Below are 25,707 nucleotides of genomic sequence, written 5' to 3'. Positions count from 1 at the left end.
GAGAGAAATCAGAGAAACAACACCTTTCACCATAGCCTCACATAACAGAAAATATATTGGGGTAACTCTAACAAAGCAAGTAAAGAACTTGTATGATAAAACCTTCAAGTCTTTGAAGGAAAAAATTGAAGAAAATATCCAAAGATGGAAATAACTCTCATGCTCATAGATTGGTAGAATTAACATAGTAAAAGTGGTTATCCTACCTAAGGAAATCTACAGATTCATTGCATTGAATTTTGATGCAACATCATGAAAATTCCAATACAATTCTTCACAGCTACTAAAAGGACAAATCTCACCTTTATATGGGAACACACAAAAAAGGCCAATCCTGGACAATAAAAGAACTGCAGGAGGTCTCATCATTCCTCATCTCAAGCAATAGTACAAAGCTATAATTTGTAATACTTTAGTAATAAAAAAACTGCATGGTATTGGCATAAAAACAGACATGCTGATCAAAGGAGTCAAATTGAAGACTCAGCATAAATCCATACACCTATGGATACCTGATGTTGAACAAAGAAACCAGAAATAGACAATAGAAAGAAAATAGCATCTCCAAAAACAACTCTGGTCAAGCTGTATGGCTACATGTAGAATAATGCATGTAGAACCATACCTACCATCATGCATAAGACTTAACTTCAAATGGATGAACAATCTCAACATAAATGCAGGTACACTGAACCTGATGGAAGAAAACGTGTAAAATATCTCAAACTTGTTGAAACAGGAGAAGACTTTCTGAACAGAACACTGATAGCACAGGCACTGAAATCAACAATTAATAAATTAGTACCTCATGAAACTATGAAGTTTCTGTAAGGCAAAGGACACTGTAAATTGGACAGAGTGTCAGTCTACAGAATGGGAAAAGAACTGTACCAATGCCACAGGCAAATTGAACTAATATCCAAAATACATAAAGAACACAACAAACTTGATTTCCAAAACCCAAATAACCCAATTAAAAATGGGGAACAGGTCAAACAATGAATTCTCAATATAGGAGTTCGAAATGCCTGAGAAACATATAGAGCAATAATCAATGTCATTAGCCATTGGGGAAATGCAAATCAAACTACTTTGTGATTCCACTTTATATCTGTCAGAGTTACAAACATAATGGCAAGTTACATCCCATTCTGGGGAGGATATGGAGCAAGGGGAACACTCCTTCATTGCAGGTGGGAGTGCATTGTACAGCTGCTATGGGGAATTAGTACTGCACTTCATCAGAAAGATGGGAATTGATCTACCTTAAGATCTGTCTATATCGAACTTTGGTATATACCCAAAGGACATTTTATCCCACAATGGGGACACTTACTCGACCATGTTCATTTCTGTTCTTTTCATAATAACCAGAAAGTGTAAACAACCTAGATGTCCCTCAACAAAAGAATTGGTAAAGAAAATCATGAAATTTGTAGGCAAATGGATATAATTTGAAGAAAAAATCATACTAAATGAGGTAATCTAGACCCAGAAAGATAAATACGATATGAATTCCATTATATCTGGATCTCATTAAGTAGATGATAACTAAGTTGCAATTTGTATACCCAGAGAGGTTAGGCATAGAGTTTAAGAACTAGGGGGAACACAGGGATCTCCCTGGGAAAAGGAAATAGAATAGATTATATTGGTGGACTGGAACAGGGGTAGAAGATAACAGGAGGAACAGATGGGAAGAGGATGGGGATAGGGACTTGAGGGAGGGAATGAGGAACGAGACAGCTAAAATTGAAGGGTATTTGAGGGATGATATCTAAACCTAGTACTATGGAAATTTCCTATAATATGTGAAGGAGATCCTAATGAAGTTTCCAAATAATGCGGGATATATATCTCATACTGGCCATCTCTTGTCACCAGTGAATCTTACAATGACATGACTGGATCTTATTGGCCAAAAGGGTACCATGGAAATCCCCAAACCACCCAGACTGTTGCCAAGATAATACATTACTCTCTACAAACTGACAGCAAGACCTCATTACTGAAAATTTATTGAACAGCAGGCTCATGCCTACATATAATCTTCACCCCCACATTCTGGTGTCTATGACATGGAAAGGTACTTTGAAGGTTACCAGAAGAGAAAATCAAACAGCAATCCAACCACATAACCTTTGACCTACAATCTGTCCTGCTTACAAAATATGCTAGGCCAATGACGGCAAAAACTTTATGGGAGATAACACTGATGTCTTATTTGACTTAAGGCCCACTCCATAAGTCTAGATAGCACAGAGACCTAGAGTAAAACCAAGTATGACTGATCTAAAAAGAAAAAAAGTAACACTAAAACAACTTCTGATGATATGCTGCTACACTCATCGATCAGCAACTTATACAACCATTATCAGAGAGGTTTCCTCCTGTAGCAGATGGGAACAAGTACAGGGACCCATAGCCAGATATTATGCAGAGAGAGACCTTGGAACACACAGCTCTAAATGAGATGTCTCCTTCAAATCTCTCCCTTAAGAGCTCAGGGAAATCAACAAAGGAAGCAGAAAAAGTTGGGAAGACTGAGGGTTCAGAGGATTCCAAGAAAACAGTGCCCTCTGAATCAACTGAGAAAATCTCATATGAAATCACAGAGACTGAAGCAGCAAGCATAAGGGCTATAGATGTCTGTACTAGGTTTTCTGCATGTGTACTATAGCGTTCAGTTAGTACCTTTACAGGACTCCTGAATGAGTAATCAAGTGGTTTCTAATTCTTGTGCCTCCTTCTCTGACTCTTTAATTTTTCTATTGGCTTTTCTTGTCCAGTGTTGGAATGATAGTTTTTCTTTTATCTTATTATATTTTATTTTGTTATGTTTTAAAAAAGAAAAGAAATCATGAGACAGAATGAAGCTTCTCTTAAATAATTAAGTATTTGTCATTAATAATTTGTTCTAACAAAATAACAGAAAAATATTCAAGGGTCACTTGATTAACTCAGAGCAACATGAACAGGTTGCATTATTGATAACTACAGAAATCGTTGAAAATGTCTTGCTTATATCTACTTGTGTGAAATATCATAAGATATAAAATGAAACTTCCACCCCCTCAAGCTATTCAGAAAACTGGTCCTAAGGAAAAATTTATTTGTGAGAGATCAAGTACCTGTTTGAAGTTGAAAACTTTGGAAATGAGTGTAGTTAATAACATTGCTTCCCCAAACCCCCCAAAATACAAAAATGATAGACATGCAATACAAATTCTTTAAAATTATGAAATTAAATAATCACATTTTTTTTCTCTCTATGAACTGTGTTAATGAGTTTTAATAGCAATTCATTTGGAAATCTGTGCACTATAGCAGAATGGGAAATAAACTTACTAAATTTTTTTCAACATTCATTCTGTAAAGACTCAGCAGAGTTAGTTAACATTAATATCTATAATTAATTTTGTAAACCACAAGTCTTATCCATTCATATTAGATCTTCACAGATTCTTCTGGGAAACTGGGGATGTAGTAATTGAGAGAGTATTGCTGAAGAAAAATTACCGTCATTAGAAATTTTTGGATGCTCTGGGTTATTACAAAGATGTTACAGAGAAGGGCTCTAATTTAGCAGATTTTAATTAAAAATCTTTTGTGAAACTTGCAGGAATTCTAATGTACAGTAACTACAGATTTATCATCTGTAAAGGAGGTGATCATGGTACTAAGTGATCATGTTTAGTTAATCTAGACAGAGATAATTCTAACATGTCTAGAATTCTGGTCAGAATGGGGACTTCATAAATATTATCTGTGCTGGCATTATTGTTATAATGCAAAATAGTTTCCTCAATTATTCTCTACTAACTACGAAGTTTGTGTGCATATTGGTGGACACAATGTCTTTCCTGGTGCTCTTTCCTTTATGATGGGCACATGAACATGAAGAACCCACTTCATTATCATTTGCAGCGGCTTACCACTTCACAAAAGTTCAAACATACCCACCGTCTTACACAGAGCTAGAGAGCAAATTCTAAACTCTTTAGTATCAGGTTTCAAGCACTTCAAAAATTAAACCAGTAATAACATTATAGTTGCCAGTGATATGTTTTTTTTTCCTAAAGATATACAAGCTAATATGACCTTAAACACTCCTGACCCTAAAAAGTGCCTCGTATGCACTCCTTGAAATTTGTAAAGGTTGATGAAGTGATTGGTGAAGAGAAAAGAAAAAAAAACTATTAAATATATTTAATTAAAATGGAGTAGAGGAACAATATAGTGTAAAGATGTAGGTTATTGTAAAATTTACATGTATGTGTGCAACTTGTTGGATGTTATTTGAGGAGAAATGTTAGAAACTGTCAAAGGGTAAGATTAAAGGGAAGGACGATTTGTTGGGAGATTGCTCAGTAGTTAGAGTGCAGGCCACCAGGACTTGAGAAACACAGTACCAGCATTATTATTGATATATAGTAATTCCTAAATATAATTATGTTCTAAATATGAAGTTTCACTGATAATGACCTTATCTGTTAATAAAATGGCATAAATTTTTGGTATATAAGACATCTAGAAACAATAGTTCTTTCAGAAGGATGTATGAGGAATACAATCACACAATTTCAGAAAGGTTAAATTATAATATGCAAATAACACCATATTAATAAATGAAAAGCTACAAATTAAAGATAAGTAAAACGTAAATAAATGTCAATTATCAAATAGTAATATTAATATAATTAAATAAATAACTTTATGCCTTTAAACTGTAATATATGATTACCTCTTTAAATAGGGAAATACTTTAAAATATAACTTAGTTTTTAAAATAATTAAGGTTTTTGAATGATAAAATGTAAAAGAAAATTAGGAGCACATAAATGCAAGAACACTATCTTTTTAATTGTATTTTTAGATGATTAATTTGTAGCCCAGATTCCAAACAGACTAATAAAACATTAACTTTTTTAAATATGGAAAAGATGGGCAGAACTAATTTTAACAGCTGGTGTATACCATTTGACTTGGCCCATGGCATTAGGCACATGTGTTTTGATTTATGTTGTTCTCTAAATATAGTCCTGAATCATCTTCTCAGTATCATGATGTGGCACTGCCTTGGGAAGCTCATTCCCTAAGCTTATATTACTGATATGATTGAGGATGAACAATATGAAATTATACTGTGATTGCTTTATGATGTGTTGCAAGAGATATTACTCAAATTGCTTTCTTTTAGTTAGAGGAACTATAATCTAATTATATTTTATAGATGTGTTTATACTGTCAAGTGAGTGAGCACTTAATTTAACATTGACTCCTAGGAAATAAGGATTCAGAACTTGACATTCATATATTAAACTTGTTCTTGATTTCATCTAATTCTCATGTTATTTTCCTTCATTATAGTTTGCCTCATTTGCATTTATGTTGTTTTTTTTTACATATAATCCTTCTTCAGCTATTTCAGCTACTTTTTAAAATTAGCTACAAATTTAATAGAACTATGTACTAAGTGGCCTTAATTTTTAAAAGTATGTTGATTACTTTGGTACTACAACTCATAAAAGGAATGGCAAATGAAGACATAATTGCTCCAGTCATAGATATTAATTTATGCAGAAAAATTAGAAAAATAAACAAAAACTATAAAAACTAATTTCACTTCAATAAGCCTTCAGAATGTAAAGTATTTAATAACCCCACAGTTAGAAGAATGGTACTCACTTTTCTGAGTCAGATGCAGGATTGGTGAAGTTCAGGTAATGTGAGAGGATGACAGAGTTTGACTTGCTTGATAGCTATCATGCAGGAAAGGATGATGATGTAAATGACCTTTGGTACTTGTAAAATTTGCCTAGTGACCTTGTATCTTTGCAATGTATCTGGCTTTCTTTGGGGAGATAATAGAACCCTGTATTGAAAATTTTCATGCTCTTAACTTGGCTCATGAAATGATATGCAGAAAATGTTCTTTTTCTTCTTCATTACTACCAAATACTTATATTCACATTCCAGAACATGTTAAAGAGTCATTGGGGGGTTAAAACAATGGAGGAAAGAACAAAGTGCTGTAAAGTGGTTAAGAGAAATAATGGAAGAGAAAAGGTAAAATGGTGTAGAGCATGGGTTAGGTGGACAAGGTAGGGATACAGAGAGGATTAACAAACACCAACAACTTTTTAAAATGTCATATAGAAACCTACTACTATAGAAGTTTTCTAAAGTATATTCATATATAAAGCATGCATATATGTAATCAAATACATACACACATATGTGTGTATACACACACACACACACACACACACACACACACACACACACGTGCTGATTTCAGCCCAAGTATTCCACTAAACTTTGTGCATAATTTGCCACAGGTCCCGGAATCTGGAATGGCAATCAAGTGCACAATGGCAAGTATCTCTTTCATTTCTTAAAGACAAATTTTACCTATCACAAATTTTAAAACATAAAGTTACAATGAAGACAAACTGCTCCTGAGTAACTGCCTATAGAATATATTTACATATTTCAGTTAGGAAGTTATTTTTATGTTTAAACATTAATAATAAATGAATGAAATATAATGTAATTATTTTTATGTTTTCCTCAATAAAATATTCTGTAGTAACCTTCATTTTAAATAATAATTCAGGTTTCACCAGCCATATCTATGGAGTCAGTTTTATGATTTTAAATATTACATCTCATCGTGTATGTGTATGTACAGGCATTTTCATGTTACACATTGAATAAATGAGATTTTTATTTTCTAGTGCTTTTTTTATATGCTTTCTAGTGATTGGACATAGAGTCAGATAAATGCGATAAATCACATCCCGTGAATTAGATTACTATTTTCACAGCAAGATGTTTGCTGTAATTTACATATGGAAAGTATCTACTTAAAAATTTGCTCCTATTTCTCCTTCTCAAGTTATCAAGTTTCATGACTAACACCAATTCTATATTTTGGTTTTATATTTTTGTCTAGGATTGCTTAAGATTTCTGGCAGGAAAAGAGTATGTGCAACAAATCAGTCTGCTGTTGTTTCTCCATTAGTTATTTTCTTTTCATATTTCAGATGAAAGATATTCCTATATCTAAATAAAACATGGAAAGCCTTTCCACTCATAATAGTTACCTGAAATGTATTTCACTCTGTCAGTGTAGTGTCTTCCTGATAAGCTTTTTGCATGTCTGTGCTGTCAAATATTTAGTGAGAGTCACATTGCACCAATTGACTGTGTCATAACTGCATTACTAATGTTACACCTTTTCCAACAGGATACCATCTATCAGATAAAAACCTTCTCCATCCATGCTCTATGTGTTCACACCATTTGCCTAATCACTGCTTTTCCTTAATATCTTAGACATACACTTGGCACAATAACCTTTTAAAATTATTTAATTAATACAAAATTAATACATTCCCAATACAAACTAAAATTTGTATCTTTGGCTCATTAATTATGTATTAATGCACTGATACCTCTAAAACATATTTTTAAATATAACAACAAAGGGCAAGGTTCAGATGACACACTATAATTCATTGGTAACTCTTGTAATGATTTTTGGAGTACAGGAATCTAAATGCTTTTCTGGATACAGATCACCAGTTTGAGAACTTTCAATCTAAGAGTTTATACTCATATTAGTATATATATGGTTTTAAATATTACACCTCATCGTGTATGTGTATGTGTAGACATTTGCATGTTACATATTGAATAAATGATATGTTTTTATTTTCTAGTGCTTTTTGAGATGCTTTCCAGCGATTGGATATAGAGTTAAATAAATGCAATAAATCTCACCCCATGAACTAGATTCTACATTTTGGTCTTATATTTTTGTCTAGGATTGCTGAAGATTTCTGGCAGGAAAATATGTATGTCTATATTCTCCATGGCTAAAACTGCTCTTAATTTGTACAACATGTTGGGTGCACTGGGTTGAGAAGGTAAGCTGTATGAAAGCTCACTGCGAACAAATGTCACAGAAGTGTCTGTCAAAAGAAGGGGGTACAGAAAATTCAAGTGCTCCAGGTGTGAGCACGAGCATTAAGTTTGACTTTCCACAGGGTTTTGCTTAGCAGGTACTTAGCTGCCTTTTTCAAACACTATCAGATGTTGCTGATAAAGTCACTCCTGCTTTTCAACATCATAACCCTTGCTCGGTGCCCTCCGGGTTGATATGACATTTGTTTCTTTCTTAATTAAACTATCATTGCTAGGAAGCAGCAAAGAACTTTCCAAGTAAAAATTTCGCCAAGGAAAGAGTCTGTGTAAACACTATGGGAAGCAATAAGCAGATCACTACAGAGTTATCAGCCCCCTGCACAGTTATAAATTAAAGAATCAGTATGCTATCGAGTGACAAAGAGCAGAAGAGGAGGCATAGACTAAGCCATGTTCTATATTCCCTTTTGAACAGAATCACCATGACATACTCAGAAAACACACTAGTCTTCTATTTAAGTTTTAATAAAAGTGTTGGTTAGTGAGAGATAAAGTTGAGCATGGAAAATTAGATCATGTGCTCCATGAAGTATGACATAGAGACTACGCTTAGCCAGTGAATATTAGTAACACATGAGAACTACTTTTGAGGCTGGAAAGGAAAATTTGTACTTTCTACATGAATTATTGCCTCACTTAGAATGCTCTTGCTCTGTATAGTTATATTTTTAGTAATCCTCTGCGAATCCTTCTCTTTAATTTCTGTCCCTAGATGAACTTCCATCCTCTCAACTGGGAGACACTAATGCCTCCTTCATGAAGGTGCCCAACCATTCTACAGATCCTACCATTAAATCAATTATCACACATCATTGTAATTGCTTGATTTTATTACAGTCTGCCCCATTGGACCACAGGCCCTTAAAGTCGGGAGTTGTTTCTTAATCAATCTTTGGTTCCTTAGCATATAAAATACTGCCTTTCACAGGATAAGATTTTAATGGATACATTTGAATGAGTAAATGTGTTCATTAGTTTGAGTAGTTGGGAAAAGAAAAGGTGAGCTTGGCAGACTGAAGTTAAGCAGGAAACGTTTCCAAACAGAGGGTGCTACTTTTTAATAAATTAGGACCCGCAGAAGTTATGGTGAAAGTCGAAGTAAATATGCCTGCAGGACTTTGAGAAGCAGGAGAAAAGAGGTGGGGGTGTATACTCAGGCAAAAAAAAAAAAAAAAAACCCTTAGAATAGAAAGGTAATCTAAACAATAAGAGGTAAGTCAGCGTGGATACAGAGATAGTTATCTCCCTTTCCACTTCTGTGTTCTAACCATACGTCCCTTCTTTTAAGGGGAAAGGTACAGGAAGAGTTGCAAAGAGAGGAGGGTGATTGAGCTAGATGTCCCTATTTTAGTGATTACATTAAACTGTAATGTGATTCAGGGTGTAATCACACTTGCCTAGCAAGGTCCTGGAATAGACCTCAGTAACTTATGAAACCATTCATCATCAACTCAATTGTGGTTTTCATATTTCTGTCTGTATCTTCCTCATACTAAAGCAGTAGTTTCCAAGTTCACAAACTATCTTTGTCTCTCAAAGAATCTAATTAATAGGTGGAAAATGAGTATTTAGACCAGAATAACACTTTTTAACTCCAAACTCTATTATCTGAATTGAAATGGGCAAAGAGTCTTGAATCAGAGATTAATATTAAATAGTGTCAATGATGATCCTTTGTGAACACTTAAAATATTTCTTGTTTCTATTTCAAGTCCCCTTAAAACATTCAACTTTAAATGTTCAGAAAGTATTATAGTGAGTAAGTCATGTGCTTCTCTAAAATACACTATATGCCTTTTTAAAGATTCATATATGACTTTGTTTCTGCTTACTATGAGATAAATTATTATATGACTAAGTGTAAATTAATTATTTGAAGTTTCGAAGTATGATATTAGGACTTTGGAACAGAGAGGATGTTTAAAGCCTGGCTTCCCTGCTAAACCCCCTTAAATCCTGAGACATTTCAACACTGGCATTCTCATATGTCTGTACATCTTTTGAACACATTCCAACTGACCTTTGTGTCAGACTATCTTTTCACAGACATCTGTTTATAAAACAGTCTAATGTCTTCCAGCAGAGCTGAGGACAAAATTTGTTTATAGCCTTGCAACAGAGAGATAATGGCTCCCCAGAGATCAAATAAGGGGACGCTGCTACACATGTACACGAACAATTCAGGTTCATACTGAGAAGGCTTGTTTCCTAGTAGGTGAGCAGATGTCTCACACCTTTGTATCATTCTATACAACTGGAAATTGGAGGTTGTAAACTGTAAATATTGTAAAATTTTTGGTATTTTGAATCTTGGCTTTGTTGGTCATAAAAAGAGAAAAAAAACTGTCATCTATTTTTAACCTAAGAATACTATTTCTTTCATGGCCATTAATAAGACTGAAAAGGAAATTTTTTCAACTAAAATCTCAGACCTTCATAGTGCCTGATGCTTGGTATTTAATTAATCTTGACCATTTTTTTTTTAAATATCTAGAGTTTAATTTCCTATTTTTAACTTAAAAGATATAGTGCTTGTAAATTCTTCATCTGTTTGAAGTGTTTGGCATAAAACTGACAATAATAATCATAACAATAGCAGAAGCATCATCAGAGGCAGCAAAGGGCAATACTAGGAAACCACCAACACAGAGTCCAGCTTGCAAGGAATCTGGATACGGAGCACACACAACAATAAACAGTAGATAGAGGCCTGTCATATTTAGCATCGCTACAACTGTAGCAGTTTTTAAAAAAGTCATTTCATTGACTAGAGGGACAAACGAACTCAAATGGTTCATGTGATTTGCCAGAGACCAATCATATACTGATTGACACAGCTGGCAGAAGATGTTAGCTGTGTATGGGTTACAAACACAAATATTTAGAAGGCAGTTTGATGGTCACAGCATGTCCATTTGGTGAAGCAGTAGTAGTGGCTTCCCTATTTGGGTCCATGAATTCCCTACTATGGGCTTTTTATAAGATTTTCAGTACCAGTTGTGAAATTTCCCATTGTCTCAGAATTCAAGATCCAGTCAGAAAATTATTAGGTATATCCCCCAAATAATCATGCCACTATTGTGACGATCTATACGTTTTCTCCTGGTTTGTAAATTGTGTAGTTGCTATGGTTTTATTCAACGACTGAGAGTAAGTATTGTTGAGGGTAGAGCTCTGAACAGGGCATTTATAGCATGCACTCAAAGGGAACATCATACGGGAGGATCAAAAGAATCTAAGAGCAGGAGGTTGGGGAAGAGCACCGCGGAACACTGTCTCCTTGGCGGGATATAGCTGTTTAACTCACGAACTCATGGTAGTGGTAGCTGACCGCAGAAGGTCGGGCCTGCTAACACTGTCTACCAGGTGGGAGAGGACTTCACCAGACCTCACTTGCTCCTGAGAAGCTACTGGCAGTTAATGGTTGGAATGGGAGGGAGAGAGATCTTCTTTAGTGTTGTACTCACTGGTTAAGTTTCCCACGTTCTGGTAAATAAGTTCTCCTACCTAGTTAATGGTGATTAAACTTGGTAGGCTTCACATACACCCACAAACGCCCGAAACTAGAAGGAGGCCTATTTGGGAACAATAAAGACTTCTGTGAAGGGGAAAGAAAACATAAAGGAGTGGTGTTGGATAAGACGAAAATATATTGATATACATATATTAAATTATAAAAAATATGTTAAAAAGTGAGAAACTGTCTGTGGTTCATTCCACTGGTTGCTATGCTATTCATCTGCAGCCACTTGTTTAATAAAAAATGTTTTATGTGTGTAGTTGCAGATATCTAGCTTCTACTTAGTGAGGAATTAGAGAAACATATCTCAATAAATTGATAAACTATGTCACAATAAGAAAGAAAGCCCAGACGAAACAATGTCGATGTCCAGAAGTTCTGTGGAAAACTCTAGTGTCCATAGCTAATGGTTAATACAGCTACTTTCCAGACATTAAACATTGAACCATTCTGTATGCTAAATATAATTATATTTCCATCATAAAATACATAATTTTCATAGCATCAGTGTTAAACTATAAAGTAGTATTTTCACAATAATCTTATGCTAAATTATGGGAGGAATTTGAAAAGACTCAGAGATATAGTCAATATTTCTCAATTAAGACAAAAATAATGATCATGATCGCTTCTAAAAGCAACTCTAATTTTTAAGCAATATAAACTCTGTATGGTTTTCTAATGCAAATTTGAAAAGAATGTATGCCTGCATTCCATTGTAAATGTACAAATGCATTTATAAATACAAGTACCTCAGTCTACATTAAAAATACTTTTGTCATAGCAAGTATTAAGTATGTTTGTATATTTGATATTCAGTACTTGATATAAATAGATGATAGATGGTAGAGAAAGCTAGATAGTGTAAATGGGTAATATGTAGATGATAAATAGTTATGCTTAATATTTTCTTACTATTAACATGATTTATTATATTGAACAAATTTTCGATACACCATTGTGTGTGTGTGTGTGTGTGTGTGTGTGTGTGTGTGTATTCATTTATTTTTACCTCTGCAGATGGGAACAGGGAAATCCCAGGAAGCTGTATTAACTGAATTGGCTATGCAGGTAAGTTGAGGATGGCCATCAAGGATATAACCAGTTACACAGCTGTAGCGGATCTTGTCCCCAACATCAAACCTTGTGCCATACAGTACACCTTTGGGTGGAACTCCTGGGTTTCCACAGGAGCTACTCTGCAATTCTGTAACACAGAAGGAAAAAAAGAGAATTTAGAGTTATTTAAATGTACTTTAATGTTTTATGATTATAAAACTACATTAAAATGTGATTATCATTTTTCCTGTAAAGAAAAGTCAGACTGAAAATTTAGCATTTTCTCTTTTAGTACAGGGAAGATTAACTGTGGGAATGTGACTAAATTTTCCTGCATCAGAAATGGCATTATTTTTGCTACAAAATTTTAGTTATCTCACATTAGTCTTCATAGCAAGCTTTAAAATTACTATCATAAATTACAGAGTTCTAAAACTGAGATCAAAAAAATTTATATGGTATCTTCAAAGTAACATTTGAATGACAGAGCAGATATTTGCTTCTATTTATGTTAAACCATGAACCTTTACCTAGAAAACATGCACATTTTAAGTAACGACCTTTTTTATTTAAATGATAAAAAATATACTGCATAGAAAATTAACATAGTTTTAATGTAAGAAATTTGATTACTATTCAGCTCATTTAGTTGCTTTAGCCTGGATATTTAATAATAATAATAGTAATAAATGCAAGGACCTCTGACATTTTTAATGGATCAGTACAAAATCCCTGAGGTATAAATGACATAAATTCAGAAAAAAAATCAATTATATATATGTATGTATATATATATATATATATATATATATATATATATATATATATATACGCGTGTGTGTATAAAGATATTAAACTTACTATTGTCATATTAAATTTGTATGTAAATGTTAATCAAACTACAAATAACTAATGAATGAAAAGTTAGTATTTCAATTTGAGTAAATAGTTTAGTAACTGGTGCTATAAGAATGTTAATTTCCCAGTAGGTACAATTTTACTATAGTTCAGAGGCAGTTAAATATTAGGTGAGATAATTAAAAGTGTACAGAATTATTATACTTCTAAAATTTCAAAAAAATTATAATAAAAGTGACTCATGTTCCCATTTTATTCTATTATTGATTCCACGTGAAACGTTAGTAAGTTCCTGGCAAAACCATTGTCAAACAATTTTACTATAAACTGCAATAACCTTGAAATTATCAAAATGCAAAACCATGTATAATAATGGAAAGCTGAAACTTTACAAAAATGGAATTATGTAGAGATGTGGGTTTATAATTCTCTATAACTTGTTTCTAGTATTTTGATGATTTTTTTCTTTATGCTTTTGTTTTATTGTGTTGTATGCATGCACACTCAGTCCTCGTGTGTGTGTGTGTGTGTGTGTGTGTGTGTGTGTGTGTGTGTGTGTGCATGAGTGTGCATTTATGAATGCCCCTGGGTGCTCATGTGGCAGCCAGAGCAGGTGGTAGCCAAAGCAGAATCGATATTTTCCCGACTACCCCTATTATTATTGGCCTGAAACACTCTCTCACTGAACTAGAAGCTCATAATTTTGGCCAAGCTTCCTGGCCAGTCGCTGAATTTATTGGCACAGGCAACCATGTCCCAGTTTTTACAAGGGATTCAAACTTGAGCACTCATGTCAGAAGAGCAAATGCTTTTATTCGCTATGCCAGCTGCCAGGTTCTAGCTGTGTTTTAAAAATTGTATTAATTTGCCTTATAATTTTTGGCTTTGCTAATAGAAAAACTCACTGATTAATTTGAAGTGTAAGGTCACTGTGTTTGATTAATGAGTGAAATAAGAATGGAGAACTCTGAACTAATGATTTGTTTTAGAGGTAAAATATTTACTCTCATTTTATAATAGTTATTTTAGGTTCCACAAACACGGAAAATTAAAGACTTGGCTAACATTGACTAAATATCAATGGTTTGTGTAAATAGTAGGTCATCCTAAGCTAATATTTGAAAAATATTTAAAATACCAGTGTTCAAAGTTAATTATTCCTAAAATTTCAATTTATTCTCTCATATTTTCTTTTTACTATTCTGTTTACTATTGTTTAAAGACATAGTTTATGTGCGGACTCCCAGAAATATTTAAAACAGATTTATTGTCTGTGTATTTGGGCAATTAAAATTATTCACACTGGAGCGATGGCTCAGTGCTTAAGAATGTTTGCTACGTAAGCATGAAGAATTGAGTTTGGGTCCCTGCACCCACGTAAATACCAAGGTGTAGCCACAGACCTCCGTAGACTCAGCATTGGTTTTGTGCTGATGGAGAATATAAGGGAATCCACAGGTTACTGGCTACCAGTTCAGACAAAATATTGCAAGCTCCAGATTGAGAGGGAGAAGCAGTCTCAAGAGAATAGAGAAGAAAGCAATAGAGATGAAGCTCAATGTGCATTTCTGAACACATACACACACACACACACACACACACACACACACACATATCTGTACACATACATACAACCCCAACTCAAATACACTGAACAGCAATATGTTTTTAAATGTTTCATTTTTCTGGAATATTCATATGAATGATACTTGATGGAATCAATGCTCAGGTTAATAAGTTTTGATAAATGGAATAAGAACTCAATCCTTTGAGTAGAGTAATAACAAAGGAATACTTTTAATGAAACTACCACTTTTGCCCTTATAATCAAAATGCTTCCTATCCCATATACACTCTAAAAATAATTAAGGTCAGGACTTCAATTATCATAAAATTATATATCTGAGAGAAAAGGAGTTTCACACACTTTCACAGGAAATATTTTGAGAGGGAAAGATAAGAAAGTTCCTCATAGCGTTTATGCTTAGTTTCAACTTCTGTTTAAATTAACAAATAAATATTACCTGGACAAAGAACTTAAAGGGAAAATAGGACATATACCACACATGAAGTGAATGAATAATAGAACGATGAAATCATCTCAAATTACCTAACTTCTGTTCTTGTGACTGAATAATATATAAGCCCATAGACTCATAAGATTTATGTTTTTCCTAATAAAACCCAAAAAATATGGTTCTGCTCCATGTTTAATCTTTATCTTCTAGAATTAGTTCAACAGTGTTATGTGACCTTTTTTACCACTATTGAATATGAGATCTTCTACCCATGATCACCTATAGTAATTAAAATGTTTCACATTCGAGTTCTATAGATCCTGATTCTATAGATAATGCTCATGGAATCTGCATTTTTGTCCTCTTTCAGCTTTTACAATTTCCCTCTCAGCTGACTATGTCCAACCAAAAATGAATTGAGAAAGCTAGGTCGTTATTTGAACAGTTGTATTACCTACTATTCTGATTAATCATTGTGTGTGTGTGTGTGTGTGTGTGTGTGTGTGTGTGTGTGTGATGTACACACTTGTGGTTATGCATGTTGCCATGTGTGTTGATATGTCAGTGTGGGTGTGAGCAGTGTGCATATGCATGCTGAGGCCTGAAGCTGACATACAATATCTTCCTCTATTCATTTCTATTAAATTTATTGAGGAGTGTTCTCTTTCTGAATCCAAAATTTGCAGATTTTTGCTAGTCTAGCTAGCTCCATAGAATCTCTGCTTCTGCCTCTGGAGGGCTGCTATTCTAGTGGCTGCCTTGACCAGCTGGCTTTTAAATAAGTTCTGGGAATCAAGATAAATCTTCATGCTTGTGGGAAGCACTTTCTCCACTGAAGTACCACACCATTCTCTACTGCATTCATAATCTTTGTCTAAATCACAGTGCCGCATGCTAGGCTTTTAAATTATTTTTTTAACAAAACACACAGCTAGGTTACACTAATTTTTAGATGTTCCTATCAGACTTTAACCATTAGAGTGAAGGAAAATTGAAGTCATTATTCGGGTAAAGGAAAATATAAATTATCCATTGCATATTTTTAAGTGTTTGTATTAAGTATTATTTGTCTACACTTTGAGAAAGAAGGCTTCAGATTAATTTCCTTGGGGATCTGTTCAGTCACCGAATTACTGACCCTAAAATTCCTATCTGTGAACTCACCTCACATATAGTCTAAGATTAGAGTTCACATGTAGCAAATATAAAGTTTCTTTTATTTATACTTACTTTTCATATATATTCAAGATCAAGCAAAAAGTGTAATTAAACTAATTCTAAATTATTCTGAAATGTAAACTTCAAGAACCCTTCTGTTACATTTACCATTCTACTTTTAACAAATAATAGAGCCAATTAAAATGTGTCTTTTCAAGCTGGAATGATGCAGATTTCACTTACGATTTTATCTAGTAAATGAAGCACTCAGCAATTTATATGAAAGCAATTTGGCAACATAAACCATGGTAAACTATAAAAGATTTTGGATGCAGCAAATATTGCCCTGGAAAAGAGAGGGGAAAAAAATTCAAGTACACTTTTGTTACTGAAAAACAGTTTAGTGGCATGCTTCTCTGAATTTTATTATATGTATATATATTGTATACTATATATACTATATTTACTTTAGAAATAAAAAGATAAAATATTCTGTAATGTTCACAAACTAATTTAGTCATCAAAAGCATTTGTGATTCTTAATGGTAACATTAACAATTACTTTATAATGGATAGCAGTAAAGGTCCTACCACCTCTAAAATCCTGAGCTAACAGATTTATTCCAGTTTGCACTGTCAGTCCATACTCTTTTCTAAGCATTTATGTATTCACAAAACTCATGCTACACATGCTGTCTACACTGTACTGGGAAGGAGGCTTGGGCTCAAATATTTTAAGCAACTTGTACATTGAAAAATATTAATAATTAGTCAATGTGTAGTTGTAGCCTGAGTTTGCTGTCTTAAAACCTCGGGAATGCTCCAGGGATCAATGTAGATTGTTACCTTGGGACATCATATAATTACTTTACCAGTGCTACTTTTCTGTGGTAGTGATCTGAGATAGTGGTGACACATTATAGGCATGCTGCTGCCCCTTGTGATGTTTATTGCCATAATGATCAAATGTAATAAATCATCACAGAATGTAAATCCTCTCATGATAACATGGGGAAAAATTGAGCAAATACTAGAAAAGGTATATAGTGAAAATAGGAAACATTAATGAAGAAGATATATAGGAGGTATTTCATAATTAAGTTAGCCTTTATTGTGACCTGAAGTAAGATATAAATTGGGATTCAGAGAATTAAGAGGAATTTTAAATGGAATGTTCAAAACCGGGTAGTATAAAACTCAAAGCCATAAGCAAGTATATTTGAAAAGTAAGTATAAGAATCAAAGTACTAAGCCGGGCAGTGGTGGCGCACGCCTCTAATCCCAGCACTCAGGAGACAGAGCCAGGCGGATCTCTGTGAGTTCGAGGCCAGCCTGGGCTACCAAGTGAGTCCCAGGAAAGGCGCAAAGCTACACAGAGAAACCCTGTCTCGAAAAACCAAAAAAAAAAAAAAAAAAAAAAAAGAATCAAAGTACTACAAGAAGTCTTACATTTGGTGTTATCATGATGATGGTCTTAGTAGGTTTAAAAAGAAGATTAGAAAGACAATATTCTGAAAATGTTGCTCTAGATAGATTTTATGTAGTGAAAATACAACTGACAAACACACACACACACACACACACACACACACACACAGAATATTAACAAGAACAACTATTCAGCCCTAAACACACATAAATATGATGAACATATATGTGTGTGTGTGTGTGTGTGTGTGTGTGTGTGTGTGCATTGTGTGAAGAAGTCATATATATGAAAGGAACTCAAGAGTGCAAAAGAAGATTTTGAGGGGTAGAGGAAGGAGTAGAAATGATGTAAACACAATACTTATGTACTAAATCCCTTAATACTAAAATATATAACAACAACAACAACAATAACAATAATAGTAATAATAATAATAATAATAATAATAATAATAATAATAATAAAGACCTAGTATGGATACATACATATTAAAGCAATCTGGGATCTTAAAATTATTTTCCATTTTGGAGTAAATACAATGGATAGCTTTCAAAAGCAAGGTTTTCAGCAACTTATCAAGCACCAAACCTGACCTTGAAAGCTGGAATGAAAAAATGAAAGAAAGGGAAAGGACGCCCTGAGAACAGAATCGCATAATTATTCCGTCAAAGAGATGAAGCATGGTCCTGCTGAGATCAATTAACAGCACTTTAAAACATTGTAAAATTATATCTACTAAGGGAAGCAAAATTCAAGTTGCTTGTATTTCTTCCAGAAAATTAATCTCAGCGTTTTATTTCCCAGATGATTAAAAATCATTTAGGAGAGTATAACATCAAACTGAGGTAAAGTGTTTTGTACCTAGTACCTCTCAGTCAGAGACTTAAAAAAAAGTACTTGGCAAATAAATGTGTTTTCTAACTTTCTAACTGATACATAATGTTCTCTGTTACAGTTCTGAACCATTTCATTCACATAGGACGTAAATGAAATCATTTATGAGAATGTTCTCAGAGACGTCAGGGCAAGCATTTTGTGAATATTTTCAAACACTTACTGTAGCTATCCTGTCCCCTGGACTTTTCTTCCATTACATATAACAGAATGAATCCATGTCTTTATACCTAGTTCCATCGCTATTATACAGTTTGGGGACTTGAGAACAAGGGCTCTGACTCATCTTTGTGAATCAAGTATTTAGAACATTGTGTTGTTGGCAAGCGAATAAGGATTGAGTTAGCTGAGTAATTTCATTCAATATGAAAATGCAAAAGATAATCATCACACAAAGTCTTTTTTGGACAAATGCTTAAACAGAAAATAATTGAGCTGAACTAGTATGAAACAGAGCAGCAGGCATATGTTGAACTAACTGTGTTACGATAAGCACTGAATAACATTTGCAAGGTGTGATTTGTTTTTCTTTAAACACCAAATTTCATTGTTAAGCTTTTCAACTGTATTGTCCTATGAAAATCCATCCACTTCTACAAGCCACTTTCTGTCCATGAACATAAGAATATAATTTCTAAGATTTTAGCCATGCCATGGATCTCAATGTGGGTCAGTAGAAGAGGTAAACATGAGGCAGTGTTTGCCGTTTCAGAAGTGAAAAGACTTTTTAGAAGACTGAGATTTCCTAACCAAAATGAAAATACCAACTTTTGATAGAGTATTTTAATATAAAAAAGTAAATCACAGTAAATTATTGGCTAATAAATAAACCAAACAACAACCAAGACTGCCTTGGCTGTTTTTTTCTAAGACAAAAACACATTACTAAATTGGTTGTGGGGGTAGAGTGTGAACATTGCTTGAAATATGTGACAATGAATAGTGAGATGGCTCAGTGTTTAAGAAGACTTCCTGATCCTGTAGAGGACCTGGTTTGCTTCCCAGCATCCACATGTTGGCTAAGAACCATCTGCAACTCCAGTTCCAGGGAATCCAATGTGCTCTTCTGGCCTCTGCAGTCAACTGACATGCATGTGGCATTCATGCATATGTTCAGGCTAGACATTCATAAACATAAAACAAAAATAAACCTTTAAACAACGTGTTTCAAGGAGCATTAAATTCTGTTGGCATAATTTTTGTTAATGTGAAGATAAATGTTAAGACTGATAGAAAAACTACTTGATTTGCGAATAAGAGACTATATTGTTTTAGTTTCAAATATCAATGCTTCTTTTATGCCAAGTAGATTATGGCAGCTTCAATGAATTTTAGAAATTATGTATTTTAATTATATGATTGTCAAGTTAAGATAGTTTTGTAGGATTATAACAAAATGTAGTATCTAATTGCATCCAGCATCCTTACCAGTACATTGCATATCAAAATAAATAATAATATAAAAATCAGGTATTTTTACAATCATACCTACTTTAAAGTTTCTGAGAATGAAATATGCTGCATCTGCCATGGGATAACCTTTTATCCCTTGGTTTGGAATAGCAGGGAAATGTGCACAAGCCTTCCTTTCCCCATGACAGAATTGGGACAAGTATCTGTATTAAAACTTTAGCACTCACAGAATTTAATTCTTTAAAAGGGTATGCTAAGCTGATCAGAGATAATTTTCTGGATTATATAATCATTCAATATGATGAGTGAGAGATGCCTCTGTATTTCTGCAATTACTCCATCATCATATAATTACTGAACTTTGAGGCGTAAATGTCAAAGGGGTCTAACAAATATGACACCATTTCTACCTTGTTGGAATTTATAACTCAGCTGAAAAATGAGGAGGCATACACAACATGACCTTCTAAAATTAAAGCTTCTCCTAAAGTCTGAAAATTTAAAAGTGATTCTACTTCATTTTGTAATATTCTTTCTCTCTCTCTCTCTCTCTCTCTCTCTCTCTCTCTCTCTCTCTCTCTCTCTCTGTGTGTGTGTGTGTGTGTGTGTGTGTGTGTGTGTGTGTGTGTGTGTGAATGCCACATGTCACATGTGTTCAGTGCTTTTAGAAGACAACAGGGGTATCAGATCTTTTGGAGCTGTGAGTTCCTGGCAGTTTTAATCTGCCAGACATAAGCGCTGAAAATCAAACTTTTCCTTTGGAAAAGCATCAAATATTCTTAACTGTTGACCCACTTCTCTAACACTCTACTTCTCTCATAAGCAAACAAAACACTTTACTACATACCATCTATTTATGTATCTGGCTGTCGTCTATCAATTTATTCATTGTGTGTGTGATTGTGTGTACACACACACGCACAGATTGTGTACAGGTGGATCAGTGCACAGGTGCAGCCATGCAAAGACAGAGAGAGCCCCTAGGAGTTAGTTTTCCTTTCCAGCAAATGGGTTGGTTCCAGAGGCTGTACTTCCATCGGCTAGAGGTAATATCAAACCATCTGGCCGTACCTGATTCCACATCCTACAAACACATATATAAAATGAAGACCACTATATGAAAGGAGCATTCTTTAATTTAGAGTAAAGTGATATCAGATTACTGGACTAAGACCCACAGAGGAACAATGGAGAGATGGTCAAGGGTAACAGAACAGGTAGACATGGGAAAGCCATTTTTAAAAGAACAAAGAAAGTAAACATCACAAGAGAATTTTGTGAGTATGCGCTGGAGAAACTTTAACTTGGCTGTTTTAGGTAGTGTCCTATCGCTGCTGCTGTCACCAGGATCCAAAATAAAATCATACACAAAGATAGCTGTCATTTCTTTCTATGTGACCCGGATTATTATAGGCAAATGGTGGTAGGACTAAGGTCATGAGAAGTCCAGGGTTCTTCCTTCTTTCTGCTTTGTCATCCCTGAGGTAAGGTTATAAAAATACTGAATATCAGGCTGCTGGATTGAATGGGGTGATCCTGAGAAAGATAACCCTCCCTTCCTTGCTATCCTACGTTTCTTTCTGTTGTGGTGATAAAACTCCCTGACCAAAGGCAGCTTAGAGAAGGAAAGGTTTATTTTATCTTACCCTTCTAGGTCATAGTCCATCATTGAGGGAAGTAGAAACCAGGAAACAGGAACCACTGAGATACACTGCCTGCTGGCTCAATCTCAGGCCCACTCATGCTTAGTGATATTTCTTATATTGCCTATGACCAGCTGCTCTGGGAGAGCATTACCCGCAGTGGGCTTGGCTTTACAACATCAATGAATAATCATAAAATTCACCACAGATATACCCACAGGCCAATCTAAACAACAGTTCCTCAATTCAAGGTTCTCTCTCAGATGACTATACAGTTTATCAAGTTGACCACAGTTAATTTTCCTTTAGGAAAATTTTCGTATTATTGCAACCTGGTATAATTCTAGTATTTTTAGAACACTAAACAACAGGGTTATTTTCTAGTGCTAGGATTATTTAGTTTTCTATTGAACAGGTAATGGGTGTTTGCAATAAGTCAGTGTTTAAAAGCAAAAAAGAAAAGAAAGCAAGAATTATGGATGTATACATCCCTTGAAACAACAGGAGAAAGAGGCATGTGCTCTGGCGGTCTACACTGTCCATGGTCTTGCACCTTCATCTGAACAGTTCTTCCTTGTCCACATTCTCTGTGATGAACCTTGAAGTGGATGTGGGAGAGTTGATTCTCTATCTGCATGCTAGAACACATCAGTGGATACAGATTTGGTGGTTGAAAATTGCCTTTGGGATTGACTAAACAGGGATTTGCAGATAAGTCAGTTATTTAATTGGCCCGGATTCCCTCTGATAACATTAGGGATTGATTTGTTTGCCCCCAGTCTGTGTCATGTGCCAGCAAATATTCACTCCAACCACGTCTGTCATCCTCCTTAACCAGGCTCCCTTCAGCAGACTCAAGCAATAAATTTGGGCAGGAATCCAGGCTCTCCATCTATTTTTTTTTTAATTCACCATAGGACTGGACAGCCAGAAACAGATAAAACACCTTACTGCATTGTTAAGCTATCCATTTGTGTTGGCACCTTTGAATTCTGTCCTTTACATCATTGTGAGCTATTACTTCACCACTTTTCATAAATATAGAAGGGAAAACTTGTCTAATTTATAATGAGTTTCATTGCTACTCTCGTACTAAAAAATGATGGCATTTTTTTATTTTTGTTCTAGTGTATTGCTTCAATGCTACACCAGTGACAGAAAAGTGTAATTGTTTTTGAAAATCATAAATTGACAATCTAATTCATATGAGTGGGGTATGATATCGACATCTTAGCTACTAAACAATTAGTTTATATTATTATTAGTCAATATTATTAGTCAATATTGTAATTAAATTTACCTAGAATCTTTGCCATTTGTCCCTAAGTTCTCAAGAGCAGAAACAGACTAGAGTAATATGCTTTCTGAGTGTACAACTCACAGATCAGGGGAATCACAGTAAAGGACAAAAATATGATCACTGTTATTTACCCAGATAAAGGTAGAAAATAATGGAAACTGCTTTTTCTAATTTGTTTCTCTTTTATTGTGATAAAACACTGACTACAGTAACTTGGGGGAGGAAAGCATTTGTTTGGTTACAAATTATAGTTCATCATTGAGGGAAGGCAGGGTAGGAACTCGGAATAGGAACCAGATGATAAGAAGAGAAGCATAGACCCTCTAAGAAAGATACTGACAGCTTTGCCCAGCTACAATTCTTATACATCGCTCCTGTCTGAGGATGCTACCACCCACAGTGGGCTGGGATCTCCTAAATCTATTAACAATAAAAAATTCCCACAAGCTAGTCAGGTGATAACAATTCATCAATTGAGATGCCATCTCCAGAGATATGTCCAGATCTGTGTCAAACTGTCAAAGACTAACTATGACAGTGCCATAGTAAAACTCCAATTTCAACAATAAGATCAATATGCACAATCTGCAAAGAAATTGCACATACCCAAAACCCATTTTCAAATAAGTGCATCGCATTGCTGAAACGTAATTATCATTAGCCACAGGAGACAAAAAGTGGATGAGTTTGGCTCATAGCTTTTGAAACAGTGAAATGGAGATTGATGGAATTTGTTTCATCACACTGACAAATACATAGGTTCCTCTCATCTATCATATTCTCGTTTATATAGTAACATGCATAAAACATCCCCACAGAGTCTCTCATCTTCTGTATACATTAGAAAGCCCAAGCCCCCAGGTAATGGTCCCAGTTTTCCATAAGCATGCCACATTCTAACTCTACAAAAAAAAGTGATAGCTTTTGTAAGCTGCATTATTTCAGCCAAATATCCGTGTATCCTTTATAAGATACACATGCTCTTGATTCATGGTTGGACTGACAACATTTTGAAGTGCCTGCCATTTTTTTCTTTGCCTATTCAGAGCTTTAATCCTCTAAAAGCTAAATCAATTTCAAATTTCTCCAGAAAACTTTGACAACTTATTCTGTACATCACAAGAGAATTACCTTAGTTCAAAGAATTGGAGACAGAAAAATAGAAAATAAAAATACATTGAAATTATTTTTTGTGTGTGTTGTGTGTATTTGTGTGTAGGCTTGTGTTTTTGTGTACACAAGCACATGGATATAGAGAAGAGGACAACTTTGCTACTCTTCATTATGAGCCATCCATCATTTTTCTTTTTAATAAGAGTTCTCTCACTGGCTTGTATCTCACCAAGTCAGGTAGGCTGAGTGGCCAGAAAACCCCAGGGATGCATCTGCCTCTGCCTCTTCATTGCTTGGATTTAAAGCACATGCCACCATACCAGTTTGTTTTGTTTTTTCTGTACATGGGTTCTGGGAGTCAAACTCAGGTACTTGAGTTTGCAAAACAAGCCTCTTGCAGGCTCTTTCTTTCACTTTTCAAGTATCTTTTGAAATGAAATGAAATCTGTTTGATGTGTAAATCTTAAAAGAAATAAATTCCAGACAATAGTTCTTGTGAGAATAGTGTGGATGTAGATCCAAAAGGCATACAGTTTTCAGGAAGACAAGACTACATTGAACCTTAGTTCTGTTCTTTCCCATAATACTGCTCAACCTCCATTTCTGTAGGAAGTGCTCTCTACATGCAGAAGAAAATTTATGACAAATTTAAGGACTCATTGTAGTAGTTATACATTTTTTGAGTTGTTTTACATATGAGAGTAAAATATACTCGGATAAATCCCACTAATGAAATCAAATCAACCTTACTTTAAACCCTATCTTTGCTACTTACTAGTTAGTCTGTGGTCAATGAGGCTTTTAATACTTTAGTTTCTTCTTAGGTACCAGCCTCATTACTGAGATTTATTGTTGTTTTTTGTTTTAATGAAAATTAATGGGAACTCAATCTGAATTTAACAATGTGGTGGATTTATTGATAACATTATATTCTAATGCTCATTTAATGGTTGATTGATACATGCTGAAAAGATATCCATTGTGGGTTAACTTATTTTCCTAAGAAAAAAACATATTTATGAGCCTTAAGTTTATTAAGTGTGCCTGATTTCACTCCTATTCTAGACTTAACAAGGCAAAGATTTCCCAATGATACATTTTTATTTTTATTCAAATCATTTATCATTAGTGACATCTTAACATTTAGTATGTATTTTACCTTTTAAACATTGACACCTACTAATCATGCCAACTGATTATAGCTCATGGTACAATATAAAAGGAAATACTTCCCCAAAGCTATAAAAAACTAACTGAAACCAATTATGAAATTATCTCTCCATTCAGTTGTTCGAGCTAGACTCTTCCCT

At 34.4% G+C, this 25,707-nt stretch overlaps 1 protein-coding gene across 3 annotated transcripts in view; it reads right to left on the bottom strand.

Moving 5' to 3' along the window:
- The window catches only part of Csmd3 (CUB and Sushi multiple domains 3), a 1,140,535-nt gene that overhangs the window by 876,697 nt on the left and 238,131 nt on the right, over positions 1-25,707 (bottom strand). For all 3 annotated transcript variants that reach the window (XM_059246844.1, XM_059246845.1, XM_059246847.1), the window contains exon 4: positions 12,525-12,719. In XM_059246844.1, coding sequence (XP_059102827.1) covers positions 12,525-12,719 — 195 coding nt within the window. The remainder of the gene's footprint in view (positions 1-12,524; positions 12,720-25,707) is intronic.

Source organism: Peromyscus eremicus, chromosome 20 (genome assembly GCF_949786415.1).
Source record: "Peromyscus eremicus chromosome 20, PerEre_H2_v1, whole genome shotgun sequence".
NCBI classification, from domain to species: Eukaryota; Metazoa; Chordata; class Mammalia; order Rodentia; family Cricetidae; genus Peromyscus; species Peromyscus eremicus.
This window is presented reverse-complemented; position numbering and strand designations above follow the sequence as displayed.